The sequence below is a fragment of the Uloborus diversus genome, chromosome 9 (genome assembly GCF_026930045.1).
Source record: "Uloborus diversus isolate 005 chromosome 9, Udiv.v.3.1, whole genome shotgun sequence".
Classification (NCBI taxonomy): Eukaryota; Metazoa; Arthropoda; class Arachnida; order Araneae; family Uloboridae; genus Uloborus; species Uloborus diversus.
The window spans coordinates 136,410,915-136,430,091 of record NC_072739.1 but is presented as its reverse complement, the minus strand read 5'-3'; the positions used below and the strand labels follow the sequence as shown (position 1 = coordinate 136,430,091).

The window sequence follows — 19,177 nt, the reverse complement described above, 5'->3', positions numbered from 1 at the left end:
TCGAAATTGAAGATCGAAAAATTCAAAAATTTTGGCGATCTTTGATGACATTGGAGAGAGGGGGTTGAGGACTCTCCCCTGAAAAATTTTTTGAACTAAAGTCGTAAAAATACAGTTGGCGATTTTTTGTGATGAGTTTGGGGGGGGGGGGGGGGGAGGTTTGGAGACCTTTTCCGGAAATTTTTCGAATTTACAAATTTAAATTTGCAAAGGTAAATTTAGGTTCGTGAATTCGGAGGGGGGGGGGGGGGATCACCCCAATTGCTCCCTCTGTGGATCCACCACTGCCCCTCCCCCACTTCAAGGACCTGCAACTATGACTCCTATAAACCTGCCATTATGATTAAAACACATTCCAGTCAAAAACATTCATACCAGAACCAAATCATTCAAAAGAATAATATGAAACGCGCCTTTGACAACAAACATTCGATTATAACACTATTTGAAGGAAACACTTCAAAACACAGCAGTACAACCAGGGGGAGCGTTCATGGATCTAGATCCAAATTGAAATGACCAAGAAAATTCAAAAATGAAAATATTTGTGTTTCGCATATAATTTCATTAGTCGTATATAAGAAAACTTGAAGTAAGCACGATTTAAACGTTTTTGAAAGTACTGCATGAAACAAGCCAAGTTCGTGTAAGTTATAGTAAAACATAGTATTATTATAGAAATTTACATTTAATTTATAAGTTTAGGCACATTGAACCAGAAACAATTCAGTAATTAATTAAGTGTTGAAAGTTGATAAGAAATACATGTTACATCACATTATTTTTGGTTTATAATAATTGTATGAATAACTGTTTAAAGATTTAGCTACAAAAAAAAATGTATGAAACATGTTTTAAACATTTATAGCTGTGAAACTAATGAAAACAATGATGTCATTATTTATATTTTGTACTAAAAACGAATCTGTCGTTAAGAGGTAGCCTAAAGCAATTTATTTTCAACTACGTACCTATGTTTTATTTCATTGGTTTAAATGTAACATTTGAGTTCATTAAAAACAATCTAAAAAATGTAACCAATTCCTATTAGTCATTGATCATGGTTATTTAAAACCAGGAATATAAAGCATGCAGAGAATTAGTAAATAATTCATTTTGTCCTCATGCACAACATCTTTAATTAATTACATTAATTTAGAAAAATACTGCAGAAATTTTTGAATGAAACTATGGAAATTAAAACACATGGAGCATAATATGATATTCATTTGTGCGTTTATATTGCATCACGTTTGCATGCATTGTACTATGTAATCAATATCAATGCTAAATTTCAACGTTACAGCGACGCTTCGGTACTCGCCATCAATCAATGCTCACAAATTATTGTTATCAAAATAGCTAATAAAAAAAGAACAGTGGATTAAAATTACACTTAAACAATAGTATAGAAAAAAAACTACTTACTTAATATTTTGAATCCAGACATTGGAATCACATGGCGAGGCGACGAAGCACGAAGACAACATCTTTCTTTCGATGCCTAGGCGCAATACTTAGATGAGAGCCTGTATGTCAGAGTCCCTACTCTCCAATACGTATATTTGGTTCAGATATTGTGGGACTTATATCATACATTACATATTTAAAACGTTAAGTTGTTGGAAGGGACTCTAGTTGGAAGACAACATTCGTTCAACACAGGCCATCCATCTTGATTTTTCTCCTTCCCGCTTCTTTGCGTAGAAACACGTGACAACGACACGTGATCTTTATCAGCTAGCATATTACGGGGAATGACCGTATTCTGCACAGATTAAGGGACTGGACGACTGCCCCGTAATTTTACGGTCAACGCAACTTAAATTTACTGTAGTTTTTTTACAATTACGGTCACTGCCCTGTTTCCTCGAAGAAGGGCACTTACCGTATAATTTTATGGCCAATGCTCCTAAATTTACGGAAATTTTTTAGAGTGTAGCAATTATAAAGTTAGTTGGTGATAAATTTACAAAAATAATCTGACGGCTGAACATAAGCAAGCATGAAATTTTAGTTTGTGAGTTTTTGAAACTTTGCAAATACTCCAGAGTTTTGAGGACCTTGATTCAAGTAATCAATCCCAATGCTTTTTTTTTTTTTTTTTTTTGATCGCAAACTGTCTGCCCACGGTTGGGATGGGTAAACGTACATTTAAGACCATAGACTAATAATGCAGATTGCTTTATAAGTCTATGGTTAAGACGATGGTTATATCTGATATATATGAATAAAGGCGAAAAGTGAAAATTTGATACGCATGTTCCACTCATTTGAATGAGATTATGCTTAATTTAGAGGTTTACACGCATCTGTAAAAGTCTTCACCCCTGAAAACTAATAGATGCGTTCATTTCCGTTGTAAACCGGATGTTAGCCTTTCCATCTCATCGGTGGTTTGACTGTACTTGCTTTCACTATGGAACTACAAGTGATGTTATACAAACATTCGTTAACATTATAGTGCAGTTCTGGTTAGTTGAGCTGTTACCTTGACTATGTTTACCTGTTTTAGCAGAGTTTAGTGAAAAATAGACGTGTTATTGACTTGGATTTTAGTTGAATATTTTTCAAAAACTACTAAGAAAGTTTTTCAACTCAACTTAGCACCAATTACCCCTCCCTATTTTCCGAAACAGAGGCAAACATTGTCAGAGTCGGAGCTCAACTTCTGAGAGCCGCACAATACCTAAATTTCAAACGTAGTGGATATATGCTCAAGCTAATGCTATATCTAAATATTTAGATGTTACCACTAAAAGCTGAAAATAATTACATTATAATTAACTCGATTAGGGTCCACCAGGAGAAGGTCCACAAATCCCACCAGAAATCCTCTTCCAGAGGGATTATCCATACCTGAGACACAAGAGGAGCACCGAGCGCAAGGATCCAGTGAAATCCCCCGAGAAGGAGGAGCAAGAAACGGACTCGAACCCTCCCAAAGCGGAACAGAAGGCGGAGACATTGAAAGATAAGTTGCTCAATATGTATGCCAACATATACATCATGAGAAAGGAAATTGACGTCATCAAGAAACCAATGGGTACGAGGAAAAATCCGGCGAGGAGCTGCAGAGACTTATATCTTGGACATCCTGACTTCCTAGATGGTAAGATCATTCAGACCTTTTCTTTTTATTGATGCTTAAAATGAAATAGCTTTATGCTTGGTTATTGTGAGTTAAATCTTGCTGAAACATTTCCTGAGTGGTATATGAGCCATTGAGAAAAAAATCTGCATAAAATAAGTCGGGATATTGCATCCCATCTAAGCATGAACGGTTTTTAAAAATTTGATGTTAATGAAAAATGCAAGATATACGCTAACTTATATCTAACTTATGCTCTTTGCCTAACTAAATGTAGGTCCAGATGCTGTGTAAAATCTAACATGACCAAAAACCACGAATAATTTCTTTTATTGAAACAAACGAAATTGCAGCTTTGAGACACCCTGAAAATCAGGCAATGCTCCCCACTCGATCAGGTTAACGATCTTCACGTAACATTACCAAACTTGTTATAATAAGCAAAACGTATTTAAAGTTGAATACATCAAAGTAAATCAATACAAATCGTAATACGAGCAACGAAATTAAAACTCAAAATCAATTCTATTCTAGCAAAATAAAAACGTTGGAAAAAATGTTGAAGGTTTTAAACTGCGTTAAAAAGTGTCAATCTTACTTTCATGTCGCTATAAAGCTGAACTACCTCTACGATTCGCTGAAAATGGCTGTAGTGTGTGTGAAAAATGCATTTCCCCCAAGGCGTTGGACTCGTAACATGAGGAGTTCGATGCAAGCTGATCAAAGATCCTCCGTGTTCACCAACGGTGACTTGTGTATGCTTTCTATAGGACCACCGAGTGCCTAGACGGGCCCCTTGTGACTTTGGTCACCGGATTCCCCTCCACCATAAAACTGTTTTAACTTATATATATCGATGCCGAGCCCCTAGTTTCCGACTAGATTGACATGACCTCTCGTCGCCCCTGAGTAATGTGTCATGGTCACAAAGTCCTCCACGTTTCTACTCCAAATCAGCACCTCTGTAGGCGCGTTTCTATGGGCACCTTCGACCCGGAAAAAACTTGCTTTTCACCACATTCCGTTTATTTGCGGGGTTATGTGCAATTTTTCTCTTCCTGCTTCCTTCTACTTGCTGGGTATAGCCGCTTAGGATGGTGGGTAAAAACCGCTTTCTCTGGTATAATGAAAAAAATCTTTTTATATGTAAACGGGGAATTTTTCAACCGGATTTTTTGGAGCCGAAGCGGTTATTTACGAGGTAGAAAAGTGTGTTGTGAACGCGACTTGTGAGTGCCTGGATTTGGGGTTTTTCGACTTCTGGTCTGGATCAAAAACCAACTGTCTTTAGGTCCAACCGATTAAACCACATGTAATAGTGGTAGGTACGGTGGACCCTGGACTGTATTTTGACATAATTCAACTAACGTAATGCATACGTAATCTAACTTACATGTCTTTTGTTGTTAATCGCTTGTTCATTGACTGTTACTTATTTTTCGTTTAAAGTGATTTTCACCCAACGCGCTACGATTTGTTGATAAAACAATGACATAAATAGGAACTTTTAAGTTTTCTCTGACGGTGTAAAGGTGTAACAACAAGTATGATGCGTATTTTAAGACTGTCGCGTCCAGTGTGAAACTAGTATCAATCTCATTCTAATAATGTGTCCATGTTGTTATTTCAGGCTGGTATTGGATTGATCCGAACTTAGGCATGATTGACGACGCCATCCATGTCTTTTGCAACATGACTGCTAGGGGGCAGACCTGTGTCTACCCAGATAAGCATACCGCCATGGTGAGATATTTCAAACTTCCTCTTCAACCTGTAATAACAGTTTAAACCTCTGAGTTGAACTCGGACAATTGCCTAGATAAGACACTGAGCTATATAAAGAGTTGCAATAACATCTGCTACAATGGTTCTGTTTTTAAGAAAACGAACGTCACATTCGATTTCAAAGCTCCAACACGTCACAATCTAGTAGGGTATAAATTTAAAAAAGGCATAATATAAAGTACTTTTATAGGGTGTTTTTGCAATGAGCTCGTTTCTTTGGATTAAAAGATGCATTGCTATATAACTGCAAAACAAGTGTCTACAATTCACATTGCGATTAGTGCAATAAGAATTGTGTAGCACACAGTGATACGATTTGTCACTGTTTTTAACCTTTTTATGCGCACATATTTTATATGTTGCCCTGCTTTGCTCTTCTAAAATATTCTGTTTTTTTAGTTTCATGAAACTTTCTGATTTCAAACTATCTGATTAAACAAAAGTTACAAGTTCATTACGTAAAACAACTTTTTCTGTGAGCATAATAGGGCAACGGCTAGAATAGCAGAAATGAAAGCATTAAAACGAGTTTAAAACTCAGCATTTTTTACTCTTTGCTTTTATTTGTTCTATTGTTCTCAGTTCTTATTTTACTCATTTCTTAGAATAAAGTTTTTCGGCTACCACTTTGCATTCCTTTTTGGTATTTTCATTCATAGTCGTTAAAGCATCTTCATCTAGTTAGAAATAGTGTCGAACTGTTGGCACGGTAATTTGTTCGGTATAATTGTTGTTCTGTGTAATTCTTGAGTGAACTTTATTTGGATCTATTACTGTTAAAAATGCATTTTGTTTTGATCTAGAACCCTGACATTCAGTGGGAGAGAGAAGACTCCGGAAAAGAAGATGTGTGGTTCAGTGCTCTCCGGGGTGGTTTCAGAGTAAGTTAATGATTTTTAAAACAACCACCTTCTCTAAGAATTGAGGAGATTTCAGTTTATTTTATGAAATTTTTTGTACGTATATGAAGTAGGGGGATGTGGGGCAAAGTGAAATGTTGAAATATTTACTCTGTTTTTAGCCCTACTAATCTGGTAATATTATCTGGTATGAGACATTGTGTGAAGCCCAATGACTCAGTGGTCGTTCTTCGCGCTTCCACGCCACAGGTCCGGGTTCTATTTTCGACTCAGGCATGGTCGACTCAGCCATTCATCCCTTCAGAGGGTTAATAAAATGAGTACCAAGCGTACTTGGAAACTAAACCCTAATCGTTCTGCGTTTGGCTTAGCACCCAACGGAACATCTGTCTAGCACTCCAGAGTCTTGGTCAGGAAGACTGAGATGGGCAGAGTAGGCCATGGCCCTCACTGGCTGTCGTGCCGCTGGTTTGCTCTTTTATGAACCATTGTGTGATGGTATAGTTACATTCCAGTTGATGACTTTCATTTCATTACAGGTGACATACGATGACGTAGGTCCCATCCAGCTTACTTTTCTGAGGCTATTGAGTCAAGAAGCCTACCAGAACTTCACGTATTCGTGCACCAATTCCGTGGCCTGGTACGACCAGCAGGCCGGGAATTATGACTGGGCCGTCCGCATTCTTGGAGAGAACGGACAGGAGTTCGGACCTTCAGGGCCAAAACCACTGGTTCTGACGGACGGGTGCAAGGTACAAAAGCACAATGTTTGCTCTTTTTTGATAGCAGGTTACCAACTTATTATCTTATTACCTATTATTTGTTGGATGTACGAGCTTGCGTTTCTAGTTAAAGAACTACTCATTACTTCTCTGACTACATTTCTTGTAGACACAGTCGAGACCAGGGCTGCGGAATCGGAGGAAAAATGACAGACTCTGGCTCCGACTCCAGGAATTTTAGAGCCTTTAACGCCGTCTCCTTTATCTCAAAATCAGTCCTGCCCCCAACTCCGCAAGCACTGGTAGAATATCAGGCTTTAAGGATGAATGGCCGACTCCGCTTCTTGGAATTTTAGAGCCTTCAGCGCCGACTCCTTTACCTCAAAATCAGTCCTGCCCCCAACTCCGCAAGCACTGGTAGAATATCAGGCTTTAAGGATAAATGTCCCACTCCGCCTCTTAGAATTTTAGAAACTTCAACGCCCACTCCTTTATCTCAAAATCAGTCCTGCCTCCAACTCCGCAAGCACTGGTAGAATACCAGTCTTTAAAGGTAAATGTCCAACTCTGACTCCAGGAATTTTAAACCTTCGACTCCTGACTCCGACTCTTTTATCCCAAACAATCAGTCCGACTGAACGACTTCGACTCCGTAGCCTTGGTCGGCACATGATGCAGAAATTTTATAACTTCTGTAGAAAGTAATACGTTAATCTTCGTTTTAGTGAGTAAAGTACATTCCGTTATAATGAGCAGTTTAGACTGCCGATTTAACTATGTATTACTGATTTCCTATAGTGAACTTTGAAACCGAGCAATGTGGGATGTGGCGATCAAGAGATGTTCCTGTTTTAAAAGAACTTTTTTTTAACTCCATGGAAGTTCTTCAAACTTGCTGCTTTTTAGTCTACTTTTTCAGTAAAAGTCAAAGAAAGAAGAGAAAAGCATGAAAGAAGGCTAAATGCACCTTGAGAATATCGCGTAAAACAAAAAAAAGTCAAAAATAAAAATAATAATTAAATAAATATCTAAAAATTAAAAATTGGAAATGGGGTATTGAGATGGGGAAAAATGTCTGTCGGTCTGTCTGTATTTGAATGAATAGTCCAAGTCGAACAATTTTTTTTTTCGAAAGATCTCGGCGTGGACAACTCATTCCTATATTTCATTTTTTAATTGATTTGAACTATTTTTCGTTCAATTTTGAACGGTTCAGAACAACTTAACATTAGCGCCTACGGGGAAATTCAATGCAATTCCGAACTTGGAGGCGAATTTACTTCAAACAAACTTATAGGAAAAAAGCTTTTGATGAAAAACATGTATATATTATCTTTGTGATTTGAACAATTTTCCGTTCAATTTTGAAGTTCAAACCCTTTACATTAGTGGCTACGCGGAAACTGAAAGTCAATGTAACTTCCACACTTGAAGGCGGATTTCCTTCAAATAAATTTTGTTGGAAATAGCTCTTGACGACAAACTCCCGAATCCGAAAATTTTGGGGCACCTGATTTCGACTCCGACTCCCCGCCTTCGACTCTGACTTCGTAGTTTTGGTAAACATCATTACACAGAGGACTTGACTGACTCCGATTCTTGGATATTCGACTCCGACTCCTTTATCCCAAAAAAAGTCCGACTACGACTCCGCAAACATTGGTTGAGTTGCGTACTCTAAGGACACGATTCCAACTCCGAGTCTTTGAATTAATTACCTTCGGCTCCCGAATCTGACTCTTTTATCCCAAAATGAGATTGACTCCGAGTCCGCAGCCATGGTTTTAACTTTGAAATAATTATTGTTAATACGACTTGTTTTATTTACATTCTAAAGTTTTAATATATATATTCATTTTTTGGCGAATAAACTCGAAGTCCTTTATGTTTCTACATTAAGATATGGGCAGACAGCTTTTTTTTTTTTTTTTTGACATTGAAAATAATTTTTTTATGTTGACATTTTATTGTTTTGATTTGTTTTGGGAAGTACATTCATTCATTAAAAAAAATATTTGTCGGTAACAGGTAAAAATGGAACTTTTTTTTTTTTTGATATAATGTATTCAGTTGAAAGAAATTATTAATTTATTTCTTTTTTTTCTGTTTGAAAGTGGTTGAAGATTTGTTTTTTAAAAGGAAAAAAGTGTAGAAAGCTGCTTTGTTTAAAAAATGCTGCTATTTTATTTGTTCGTTAATTTATTTATTTTTTTCTTTACGCTTCTAATTCTTTAGATGAGTGAGGCATATTCCTATAAATCGGCTTAAAATAGTAAAAAAATATGTTTAAAACAATTTGCGATTTTAGCTATTTTTGAGAATGTTGATCAGATAGAAAGTAGATATGGGTATACGGGAAAGTAGACTCATTTAGTTCTAGACGGAGCTTCTTGTTTTAGTTGAAAACGATATTACTGCAGACGTTTTATTATTTATGTCTCTTTTTTTTCTATTGATAAATAGTGTAGCAATTTTTTCCCTCATTAAAAGTATCACATGTGGTCGAAATTCAACCAATTGTGTGTACAGAATGTGTACATAATGAAAAATTAGTTTTTAAAAGACAACTGTGAGGTGAATGTCCCTCCAGTTCTGACGAATATTGTGCCAAACTTCATAACACTAATAACAAAAAAAAAAAAAAAAAAAAAAAAAGAAGCAAAAAAAACCTGAGGAATTCGCACAACAATATTTTTTCCTTTCTAATGGAGCTACGTTTGGCGTGTTGGTCTTTTGCAGACCTAGTGGCCCCCGATACGGCATCCAGTCTTAAAATATAATATATATATATATATATATATATATATATATATATATATATATATATATATATATATATATATATATATATATATATATATATATATATATATATATATATATATATATATATATATATATATATATATATATATATATATATATTAATTAGAGACGTACCGAGTACTCGGTACTCGGCCAATACCGAGTAGTTGCAAAAAATTGAATATTGTCCAGGACAGATATAAAAATTTATAAAAAGCTCAAGCATATATAACATTCTGCAATCATTTACAATTCAAGTTTACAAGTCAAATTTAAATTTTGGGAATAATGAAGTTTGAAATGCTTTAATGGAATAAATCCTTATTTTAATGTCCCCAAAGTTAATAAAACTTATTTATTAAAAATTGTGCAAAAAACGTAAGTATAGAAAATATAGAATTTTTATATTAAAAATGGATTTTTGCTACAAACAAAAATTAGTAATAAGAAATATAAAAAAAACCTTTGCTCTTAAAAAATAAAAGGAAATAAAACAACGTTAAAAGCACAGTGCAGGAACACTGCAGACACATGTTTTGGCGTTACAAGGGATTCAATGCACAAAAAAATGCGAGCTCGTGGATTTAAAGGCATCCGACATAAGTCGGATTTTTTTGTCGAATGTCTTTACTTCCTTTAGCTCACATTTTATGCACTGAAAAAGACGTTCCTTATAACACAGAAACACGTGTCTGCAATGTTTCTGCACATATGTTTTATTTGCTTTTAAAAATTATTTATGTTTGGCGGACTAGAACTGTAATAGATTGGTATATAGAAGTAGAACTGTAATAAATTAGTAATAAGAAATATAAATTAACCCTTGCTCTTAAAAAATAAAAGGAAATAAAACAACGTTAAAAGCACAGTGCAGGAACACTGCAGACACATGTTTTGTCGTTACAAGGGATTCAATGCACAAAAAAATGTGAGCTCGTGGATTTAAAGGCATCCGACATAAGTCGGATTTTTTTTGTCGAATGTCTTTACATTCTTTAGCTCACATTTTATGCACTGAAAAAGACTTTCCTTATAACACAGAAACATATGTCTGCAATGTTCCTGCACATTTGTTTTATTTTCTTTTTAAAATTATTTTTGTTTGGCGGACTAGAACTGTAATAGATTGGTATAATTTGTTTTAATTCCAATTTGATTAATCATACCTTTATTTATTTTTAATTTTAAAAATAATTTTTTTGTAAAATTTTTGACATATATATATATATATATATATATATATATATATATGTATAGCAAAAACAAATTGATAAAATAAAGGCCACATAATTCTTTTTAAATTTTTTGAGCGTTAAGGCCTAGCATTCGAAATGTTTTAGAAGCTTCGAAGAAAATTCACCTTTTGTAGGGGAAGGTTGCCATCAATGAACCGGCTCCATGACTTGACTGCGAAGATATTTCCCATACCAGAGTTTTTGCAGAGGCGTAATCCGTTTTAGTACCTTCCTTTGTCTGAAAACAATCTACTGCAATGTCCTCAAGTAGTTAAATTATGTATTTAATCATAGTGTTAATCGTCCAGAAAAGATTTCTACCATTGTCTCACTAATAATTGGGATTTTCATTTAGCTATAACATGCTTTGAATATCACTGATCAATTAAGCGTGAACATTGACTTAAAAGAGTGCCTGTTCAAGTACAATTCCCCATACTTCATGTTTCATCCTAATTCGTCACAGCAGTAACACCTATAAAAATATTTAAAATGACGCAGCTGCTATCATTGGACCACTGGGTGTTTTCACGAATGAACCACCTGACGAAGTGTTTCATTCATGGAAAATCTCAAATATTATTGCAACTTCAGCTCAATTATCTTTGAAAATTGCTCAATTGTTTTCAAATAAATATGACAATGAAAAAAATAATCTCAGTAATTCAAGAAAATTCTTATACAATGATAATTTCAAGGCAACTTTTTATAAAACTGATTAAAAATTTAAATTATAATAATACAGTTTCAAATACTTTTGCTGTTCCAAAAAAAAAAAAAAAGATCAAAAGTTATTAAAATATGGCCAGTGGACAAGTAAGAGTATGGAACGTGCTACAGTAGCTTATAGAAATGGTGGTATGGCCTTAGTGAAATTTACCTACAATATAGAGTACTGAAACCAACATTAAACAGTCGCATGGAAAATAAAACTGGTTTGTTTTGCCTTAATCACTTATTAAAAATTAAGGAGATAAGCCCTACAAAATAAGAATATGATTACTGAATCATATTTTAAAACTAGAGCAGAAGTGTTTGGAATTAGTTCCGAAAAATTGGGGGACTTGAACTTTCAAGAGGCTAAGAAAAATAACATGTCTCACGGATTTAATTAAGACAAAACGTCTGTTAGTACTATATTCTCTAGTAGTTTGTGACTTGAGAGCTTCTGGTTTTAGCAGTAAAATGGTCTAAAATGTTCTCTGACATTTTCGAGAGCAAGTTCAATCTTGCTTCGAACGAAAATTTTCAAAATCTATTTTAAAAAATTCTCAACAGTTCAAAAGAGGTTGAAAAGATTTTAGCTAAGTACAGTGTTGCACAGGTTGGTAAAACATCAATTGGAGAACCAGGTGTGATGACATCAGCTGTGTGTTGTGTGAGTGTTGGGGTTTTTTTTTATGTTCCCCTTATCCAAAAATAAAACATTTTAGAAAATAAATCTATTTTTCTATCACTTAGTATTACTTGTGTTGTTTATTGATCACCTGTTATAAATATTTGTTAGTTACGTATTGATTTTTCAATTTAACAATGCGGTCCATCGATGGAAACTCGATGGTTCATCCATAGCAACCGGTAGCCATGAATGGACCACATGCTAAAATATTTATTTTTAATTTTCAATCTTTATTGTGTATATTTATCATGAAAGTGAATATTATTTTAAAAAGAAAAATATACTGAGAAATTGTTCCTATAATTAACGTGAAATTAGAGTTGGATTTCCTTTCTTAAAAAAATTGAAAACTGGTATGTAGTTCATTGATGGCAACCTTCTCTTATATGAGAGAGAGAGAGAAAGAGAGCAAAAAGAACTTTCGATTGGTATAACAATTTTTCTCCCATATGAGGTACTGTATATGAAAAATTCGCAAAATAAATAAATAAATAAATAAAAAATAAATAAATAAATACATATATATATATATATATATATATATATATATATATATATATATATATATATAAATCAAGAGGATTATATTCGAGTTTAAAAAAAATATCTTTGTCCACATTTGAGACACAATAAAATTTTTAGAACTAGTTTTTCGTTCATTCTCGTCCTTTTATGATTCATACCAAGAAACGGGGATGACACCTTCTGATGCATTTCTCTTTAATGACCGGGAGACCTCTAAGTTCAACATTCCTTTTACGAACTAAAGTACGCAAATAGTTCATAAATTACGTTTTTACACGTTATTGAAGACATTAGAAACTTAGTATCATAAACAAAAAGAATTATTTCAAAAACATATTGTAATCTTTTTTTGAAAACTACACAAATTTTCATTCTTTGCCAGAAGTTTGTGATCCTCAAAAAGTCGACTAAGATCCCAAGAATAGTTTGCTGTTATATTAATTAATTAATGTGTCTATTAATAATTAATAATTTTCTTTGCAGACCAAAGCAGGAACCAGTAAGTCTGTCTTCGAAATCAGAACCACTAAGCTGAATCAACTGCCACTTGTGGATTTTCTCCCTAAAGACTATGGACTTCCACACCAAGCGTTCGGTTTCCAAGTCGGATCATTGTGTTTCAGCTAATGAAGCACAAATTATTTGTTTTTAAGTTATTTCCTGCTGTGGGCCGGCTTGCAAAGCGCTTTATTTAAAAATACATTTTAAATTCTACCTGCAGTCAGTTAATATAGTTATGTTTTATTTTACTGTCAAGAAAAAACCTGCTGATTTAAAGACGTGAAGAAAAATTTAATTTTAGTACAACAAATAATTTTTCTGTAATGCGGGGTATTTTTTTTTTCTTTTTTTGATGCAAGTGTAAAAAATAACGCGAGTTGATTGATAAATTTTTAAAAGTGATGATTCAGTTTTTTAAAACAATTAACATTGAAAGAAATGTCTTTAAAAAGAAGCTGTTTAATTCAGATCCTCTATTTTTTCCTTCTGTTTCAGTAAAAATAATAAGAGTTTAGGTTTAACCTGCTTAATTGCTTTAAAGGTTGATTCAAAAAATGTTATAAACTGATTGCTGTCAGTAAAATAGATAATTTGACCTAAATTTAGCCATAAAAAGCAGCAATTTTTTTTTCATGCAACTAACAATGTTTAGGTAATATTCAAAAGAACTAGTAAGCCTTGTGTAGCTAAAATCGAAAATTGTTATTTTTTCAGCAATACTAACTTGGGTAAAAAGTATTAAAAGTTAAATTTTTATTTGTTTAAATCATGATAAAATTTGTTTGTCTAAAACTGGAATATTGTGTTATATTACTGTTTTCACGATCACTGCCAAGTGTGTGTTTTGTGATTTTATTTCATCAAAATTTTTGATCGCAATGAACTGTAAATAAATGTTTTTTTATCACTCCAAGTGATAAATTTTTATTTCCTATGCTGATGTATAAAGTGATTATTTTAACGTGTAGACTAAGGCATACGTCAAGTCATTGTCACAGTAGTGATGGGCATTTGTTAAGGGACACATGTAAAGCAAAAATCATAATTTCTAACTGTTCATCTGTCACAGACTTGGCCATCAAGAGATGACGGCATCAGTCATCTCCACCACCACAATTTAGAGTTGTATCTGAAGGGGAGGGATATTTTCTCTAATCTTCTAAGAGTCATGGGGAAAAAATCTATATTTCGTATTTGTAAACGATTTGCTCTAAGGATATATGAAAGGAGTCAATGTTTTGCAGCAATAACGTACTCTATTGAATTCCGGTATTAAAGTTTTGTTGAATGTAATTGTCATATTGAAAAGAGCGTAAACTTTATAATTCTCAAATCCTCTTTTTTTTATCGCGGATTTGTAATCAGCGTTAGTATTCAACTCGATATACCAAATTTTGTATAGTTGAATCGTTGAGTTCAAAAACTAATATTTCTATCGAAACTAATTTTACAGGAGAGCAAAAAACTAAGTTATTTATCATTCATCCGACAAATGGGACTCTTTTCATTTCTGTATCGTAGAATATGGGAATATAACATTTCTAGTTTCTTGTTCTTATTCTTGTTCATTTCTTATTTTTTGTTAAAAAAATAATTAAAAATTGGAGATAACTTGTTTTTGGGCGAAACAATTAAAAAATACTTCCCAGTACTTTAACAAGGGAAAATAATGAGAATTCCATATTGAAAACTTGAAAAAAAATTTATTTCATGAATTACAAATTAAATGGATATGAATATTTCTACTCCTGTGAAATAAGTATTAACAGTGAACGAAGGAAATTGAATAGCTAAACTCAATCTGTAAATTCAGAAATCCTCTTTTGGATCATGACAACCTGTACTGGGCCACAAACAAATTTCTTTATAACAAGCAAAAACCTCACTTGGAATGTGTTTACACACTTCCTTTTTCTGCAATTTTCTCTCGATGTGTGGCAACATTTTGAGAACATGCACGGCCTTTACTGATAATGGGACCACTTTCAGGGTACTTGACAAGTATGGGAAGGACTTCTTTTCGTCGGCACCTTTGTTTCGTTTATGAATTCGTTTCTATAGTTAAATACTCCATCCTCCTTAAACTCATAGTTTTGCAGACTTTCGTTTGAGTTTTTATTCACAAAAAATAGCATTCCAACAGATTGTAATAATTAGGGACGCTTGAATAGGTTCCCTGTAATACTTAAGATGATCATCAAAATATAAATTGTATTTGCAGTAAGATATGTGCATGGTTCTGATAATAAGTAAAACATGCTGTCCAAATATTGTAATGAAAAATAACCTTCATTTTTAAGCAAAGTGAAAATGGAGTCCATTTTCTGTATTCATTCAATTGAATTTCTTTGGTAATTCTTATACTGCCGACATAGCTTCAGAATAGGCGTTAACACAATATAAAAAATTTTATTTTTTAACAATAACGTAAAGTGTCACCAGGTAGCCATTCTTTGTCGTCTGCGAAAAAGAAATGACAGTTAGTCAGCGGAAAGAGTTAGAAATTTACCTAGCGACAGGCCTTTGAATATGTGCTGAAAAATGTAATGACGCCAGTTCGAAAGTAACTAGAAAACTCAAATAATTTTCACCTTATGCAGAAAGATTCGCTCTTTCGATTGGTATCAATCAATTTTAATTGTGAAAATGTTTGCAAGCAGAATTTCAATACTAAGCTAATTGCACTTTTAATTAATCTGTCCGTAACTTTAAGTCCTTCAAAGATGATACCGACCTAAATACTTTTAGATATTTTTGAACCTGGGTTCCTTTAACACTCCAAACAGTGTTGAAGGAGATTCTAAGTGGAAGAAATTAAATTTAATGCATCTTTAAGCATTGACAATGAAAACTCATTGAGTTGAAGCTTTATTCTAAAAGAAGTTCTAGCCTGTACTGCCCGTGAAGTGATTGGTGCGAAAAACAAATCAGCTTGTATTTTCATTCAAACATACTTGTACATCATCTTTTGTTTGAACCATTGCGGTATATCTTGGAATGTAGAAGTCCCACCTCATGCTTACGTTCAACGAACTCAACGGTAGGGATCGGTTGATTGATCACGTGACAGATGTGACGTCAGCTAATGCTAAAGCATTGGAGGTGAAGTCATTATTTTAATCGGTGAGCTACCGGTCGCTCATCGAACGCAACCATAGAGAGAAAACATTCGATTGCCCCACCTTCTTGCATAGACTGGCGCTAAAATGGAATCAACACATGTTCCCTTTGAATTCCGCCTATGGTTAAACTTTTCCTGAATGGTTGCATTACTACATGTCGCGCATAATGGAAGAAACCTTCGGTTGTTTAAGCTTCATTATACCGATTGCAGCAGAAACACATCAGTACCAGTTTAAATGGAGATACAGCTTATGTATTAAAAACGGAGTGTATCTTTGTATGTATCTATGTCACTCTAACTTATTCTGAACGCCAGAGAATTGAAGATCGAACCAGGTATCGATAGAAACGTAATTTTTATCTGACTCATGTTTAGGAATATTTCGTTTTTCTGCTACTTGAACTAGCAGAGATATCAGTTGAAATGTTCGTAATCAAGGACGTTTACCCCCCGTTGGAAAGCATTTTGGCACAATGCCAATTTCGACCGAAGGCGATGCTTTTTTTATGTGATGATTTTTTTAAAAAATTTTCCAATTGAGGAATGTAATTTACGTACCAAAAGCTTGAATTAAATTTGTTTCTCTAAGCGGAGCCCCCAAAGTGCAATGCCGAAAGAGCTGTAGTTTAGTATTTCGGAGGAACAGAGTTGCACACCAACCCAGCGGAGTTGGGTTTTGCAAGCCGGCTTGGGGAAAACTATGAGTATTAAATTTCGAAAAGAAAACCCGTGCTTTCGAAAGATATCGAAAGGAAAATTGTGGAATCATTTTTTAAATAATTATTTTTAATTGAATTCAATAAACGTTAATTATTGTTTCGATTGGAAAAAAGCCTTGAAAAAAATCGAGCTCAAAACACTTATAACTCCTAGTGTAACTGACTTAGACGTTTTGAACAAATTTCAACGTACACAGAAAACATTCAAAAGTTTTATTTGACCATGTTAAAATTATAACATTGTTTTCTCTTTTATAATAGGTAACTTTATATAGAAATTATGCCTTAAAAGGAAATAAAGGAGTACCGATCGAACTTATATCGAAACAGTCTCTAAACGTTCTCACTAACAAAACAAATAACAATTTCAACACCATCCATCGAGTCGTTTTCTAGTTAACACACCTATTCCTATTCAGAGTCACAACTGACTACAACTGTATTTATGTCGAGGACTGCATATTAAGTGCCTTGCCTCCATTATTTTATATACCGATAGATGGCAGTACCATCACCGGATCGAACAGTTTATGAGAATTTAGAACTAGTCCAGGAGCTAATAGCTACATGGTGCTAGCACCCCCAGAGGTATCGTTTCACTTGGACGACATTGAGACCACGAGCATATTTAACGTCGCCCAGTCCCCTTTAATGACGACGGTGGGTCTTCGACCATCGAGGTTCGAACCCAGGACCCTCCGGCCCCGAATCCGACACTCTACCGATCGGGCTACCACGGCCCGAGTTAACACACATTTAGAGATTGTCAGTAATGATGAGTCAGTTAAGATGAAGTAAAAATAATAATCTGCTGTGTAGAGCTCTGCAGTGGGTTGGTAATTGGCAGTATCTGTAGAAGTGAGTTTTCGAGATAATTGAAGATACTCATTTTGGATTCAAGACTAATTATAGAGAGAGTTGGAGTTAGACGCGTTTTTTTCGCGCTTTATTTTCAGTGGAAACCAAATGAACAAGCTTGTACAAATAGAGGAGAAAAATGCAAAGAAATGAAAAATTTATTTACTGCCCTTTACCTGAGTTTTACTCAGAAGTGATTCTTTATTAGGTTCCTTTTACTTAATTTTACACTTTTCATTAATGACTGTTTTTCAACGTTCCGCTTTTGAAGACCGTGTCATTGATGTCAAAATTGATTTAAAAAAAAAAAAAAAACTTACTTGGCAACAGTATCATTTCTAGTTTTTAACATCTGGTGGCAATATCTACAACTATCATTGCTCCCTCAGGTATTGATTTTTTCCACGCGGCTGTGCGAAATGGGTTATTCATAACTTAATTTCAATGGAAATTGGGTCGTGTCTGGTTTAGCTTAACGACAGAAAGTCACGCAAGAATCAAAAGCCAGTTTTTCTATTCATTTCATGTGTCCGTGTGTCAAATTTTCGGGAACGAAGAAAAAGGAGATATTAAAAAACACATTTGATGGTTGGATTGAAAGGTTTTTCAGTCAGGTTCTTTTTCTCTTCCACAGATCACTTCGATCGACAGTTTTTGAAATTTTAGCTATTGGATGATATTTTTAAATATCAGATGGATTTCACTGATTGAGCCCAGATTTTATTGTTTCAAAATCAATGACTCAAGGTGCTTCGAACAAACAATAGATTTAGGCTGACGCGACGCATCAGCTTAAGATTTGCCATTTTACATCGGATTTTTTCATTGTTACGGAGTAAAGTGTCGGGTACTGTCAATTTGGCGATAAATAATATTTTATTTAATAAACAATTCGCGTGTGTGTGTGTGCCGCTAATAATTGTTCGGGGTGAAAAATTACCAAACGCGATGACTTGCTAGAAAAGACAACCACTCAAACACGCTCTCCGATCCAAAATGGCTGATGCGTTGACTCGGATTCCTTGGATGGATCTATATAGGAGATTATAATAATCTTTCCTTGTAAGATAATAAAAAAAGTATGGCATTCAGCAAAAAATCTCTAAATCTTCGACCTAAAGTTCCTGTTTAATCATTTTCTGAGGCAGCTTTGACCATAGTGGGGGCAAATATGCCCTAGAAGCCTCATATTGCTGTAATTAGGATTTGTGTATCCAGTCCAGGTTAGGTTTGCCTCAATTACAATTCTTTGTGTGGGTATATAACAGTAACATGCGGTTTGCCCAAGTAAACCAAGCCTGCTTATCTTGGCATCGTAAAATGCGTAGGGTGACGTGGGTTGTCATGACAATACTGTCGTTTGCAGGAAAACGGCAATAACTACAAAAATGAGTTTACGAGATAATTGAAGAAACGCGTTTTGGATTCAATACTAACAATAGAGAGATGTTGGAATTTGACGTCTTTTTAGTGTCTTTTTTTCAGCGGAAACCAAATATGCGAGCTTGTACAATAAAGATAACGTACAATAGATGACAAAAATGCAAAAA

The 19,177-nt window shown here is 34.3% G+C and overlaps 1 protein-coding gene across 1 annotated transcript in view; it reads left to right on the top strand.

Annotated features, from left to right (window-relative positions):
* Positions 1-13,843, top strand: part of LOC129230586 (collagen alpha-1(V) chain-like) — a 161,085-nt gene extending 147,242 nt beyond the window's left edge. Inside the window, exons 61-65 of the mRNA XM_054864990.1 lie at positions 2,797-3,112; positions 4,722-4,834; positions 5,680-5,757; positions 6,276-6,491; positions 12,909-13,843. Of these exons, the coding sequence (XP_054720965.1) occupies positions 2,797-3,112; positions 4,722-4,834; positions 5,680-5,757; positions 6,276-6,491; positions 12,909-13,052 (867 nt within the window). The 3' untranslated portion in view covers positions 13,053-13,843. The remainder of the gene's footprint in view (positions 1-2,796; positions 3,113-4,721; positions 4,835-5,679; positions 5,758-6,275; positions 6,492-12,908) is intronic.
* The last annotated feature ends 5,334 nt before the right edge of the window (positions 13,844-19,177 follow it).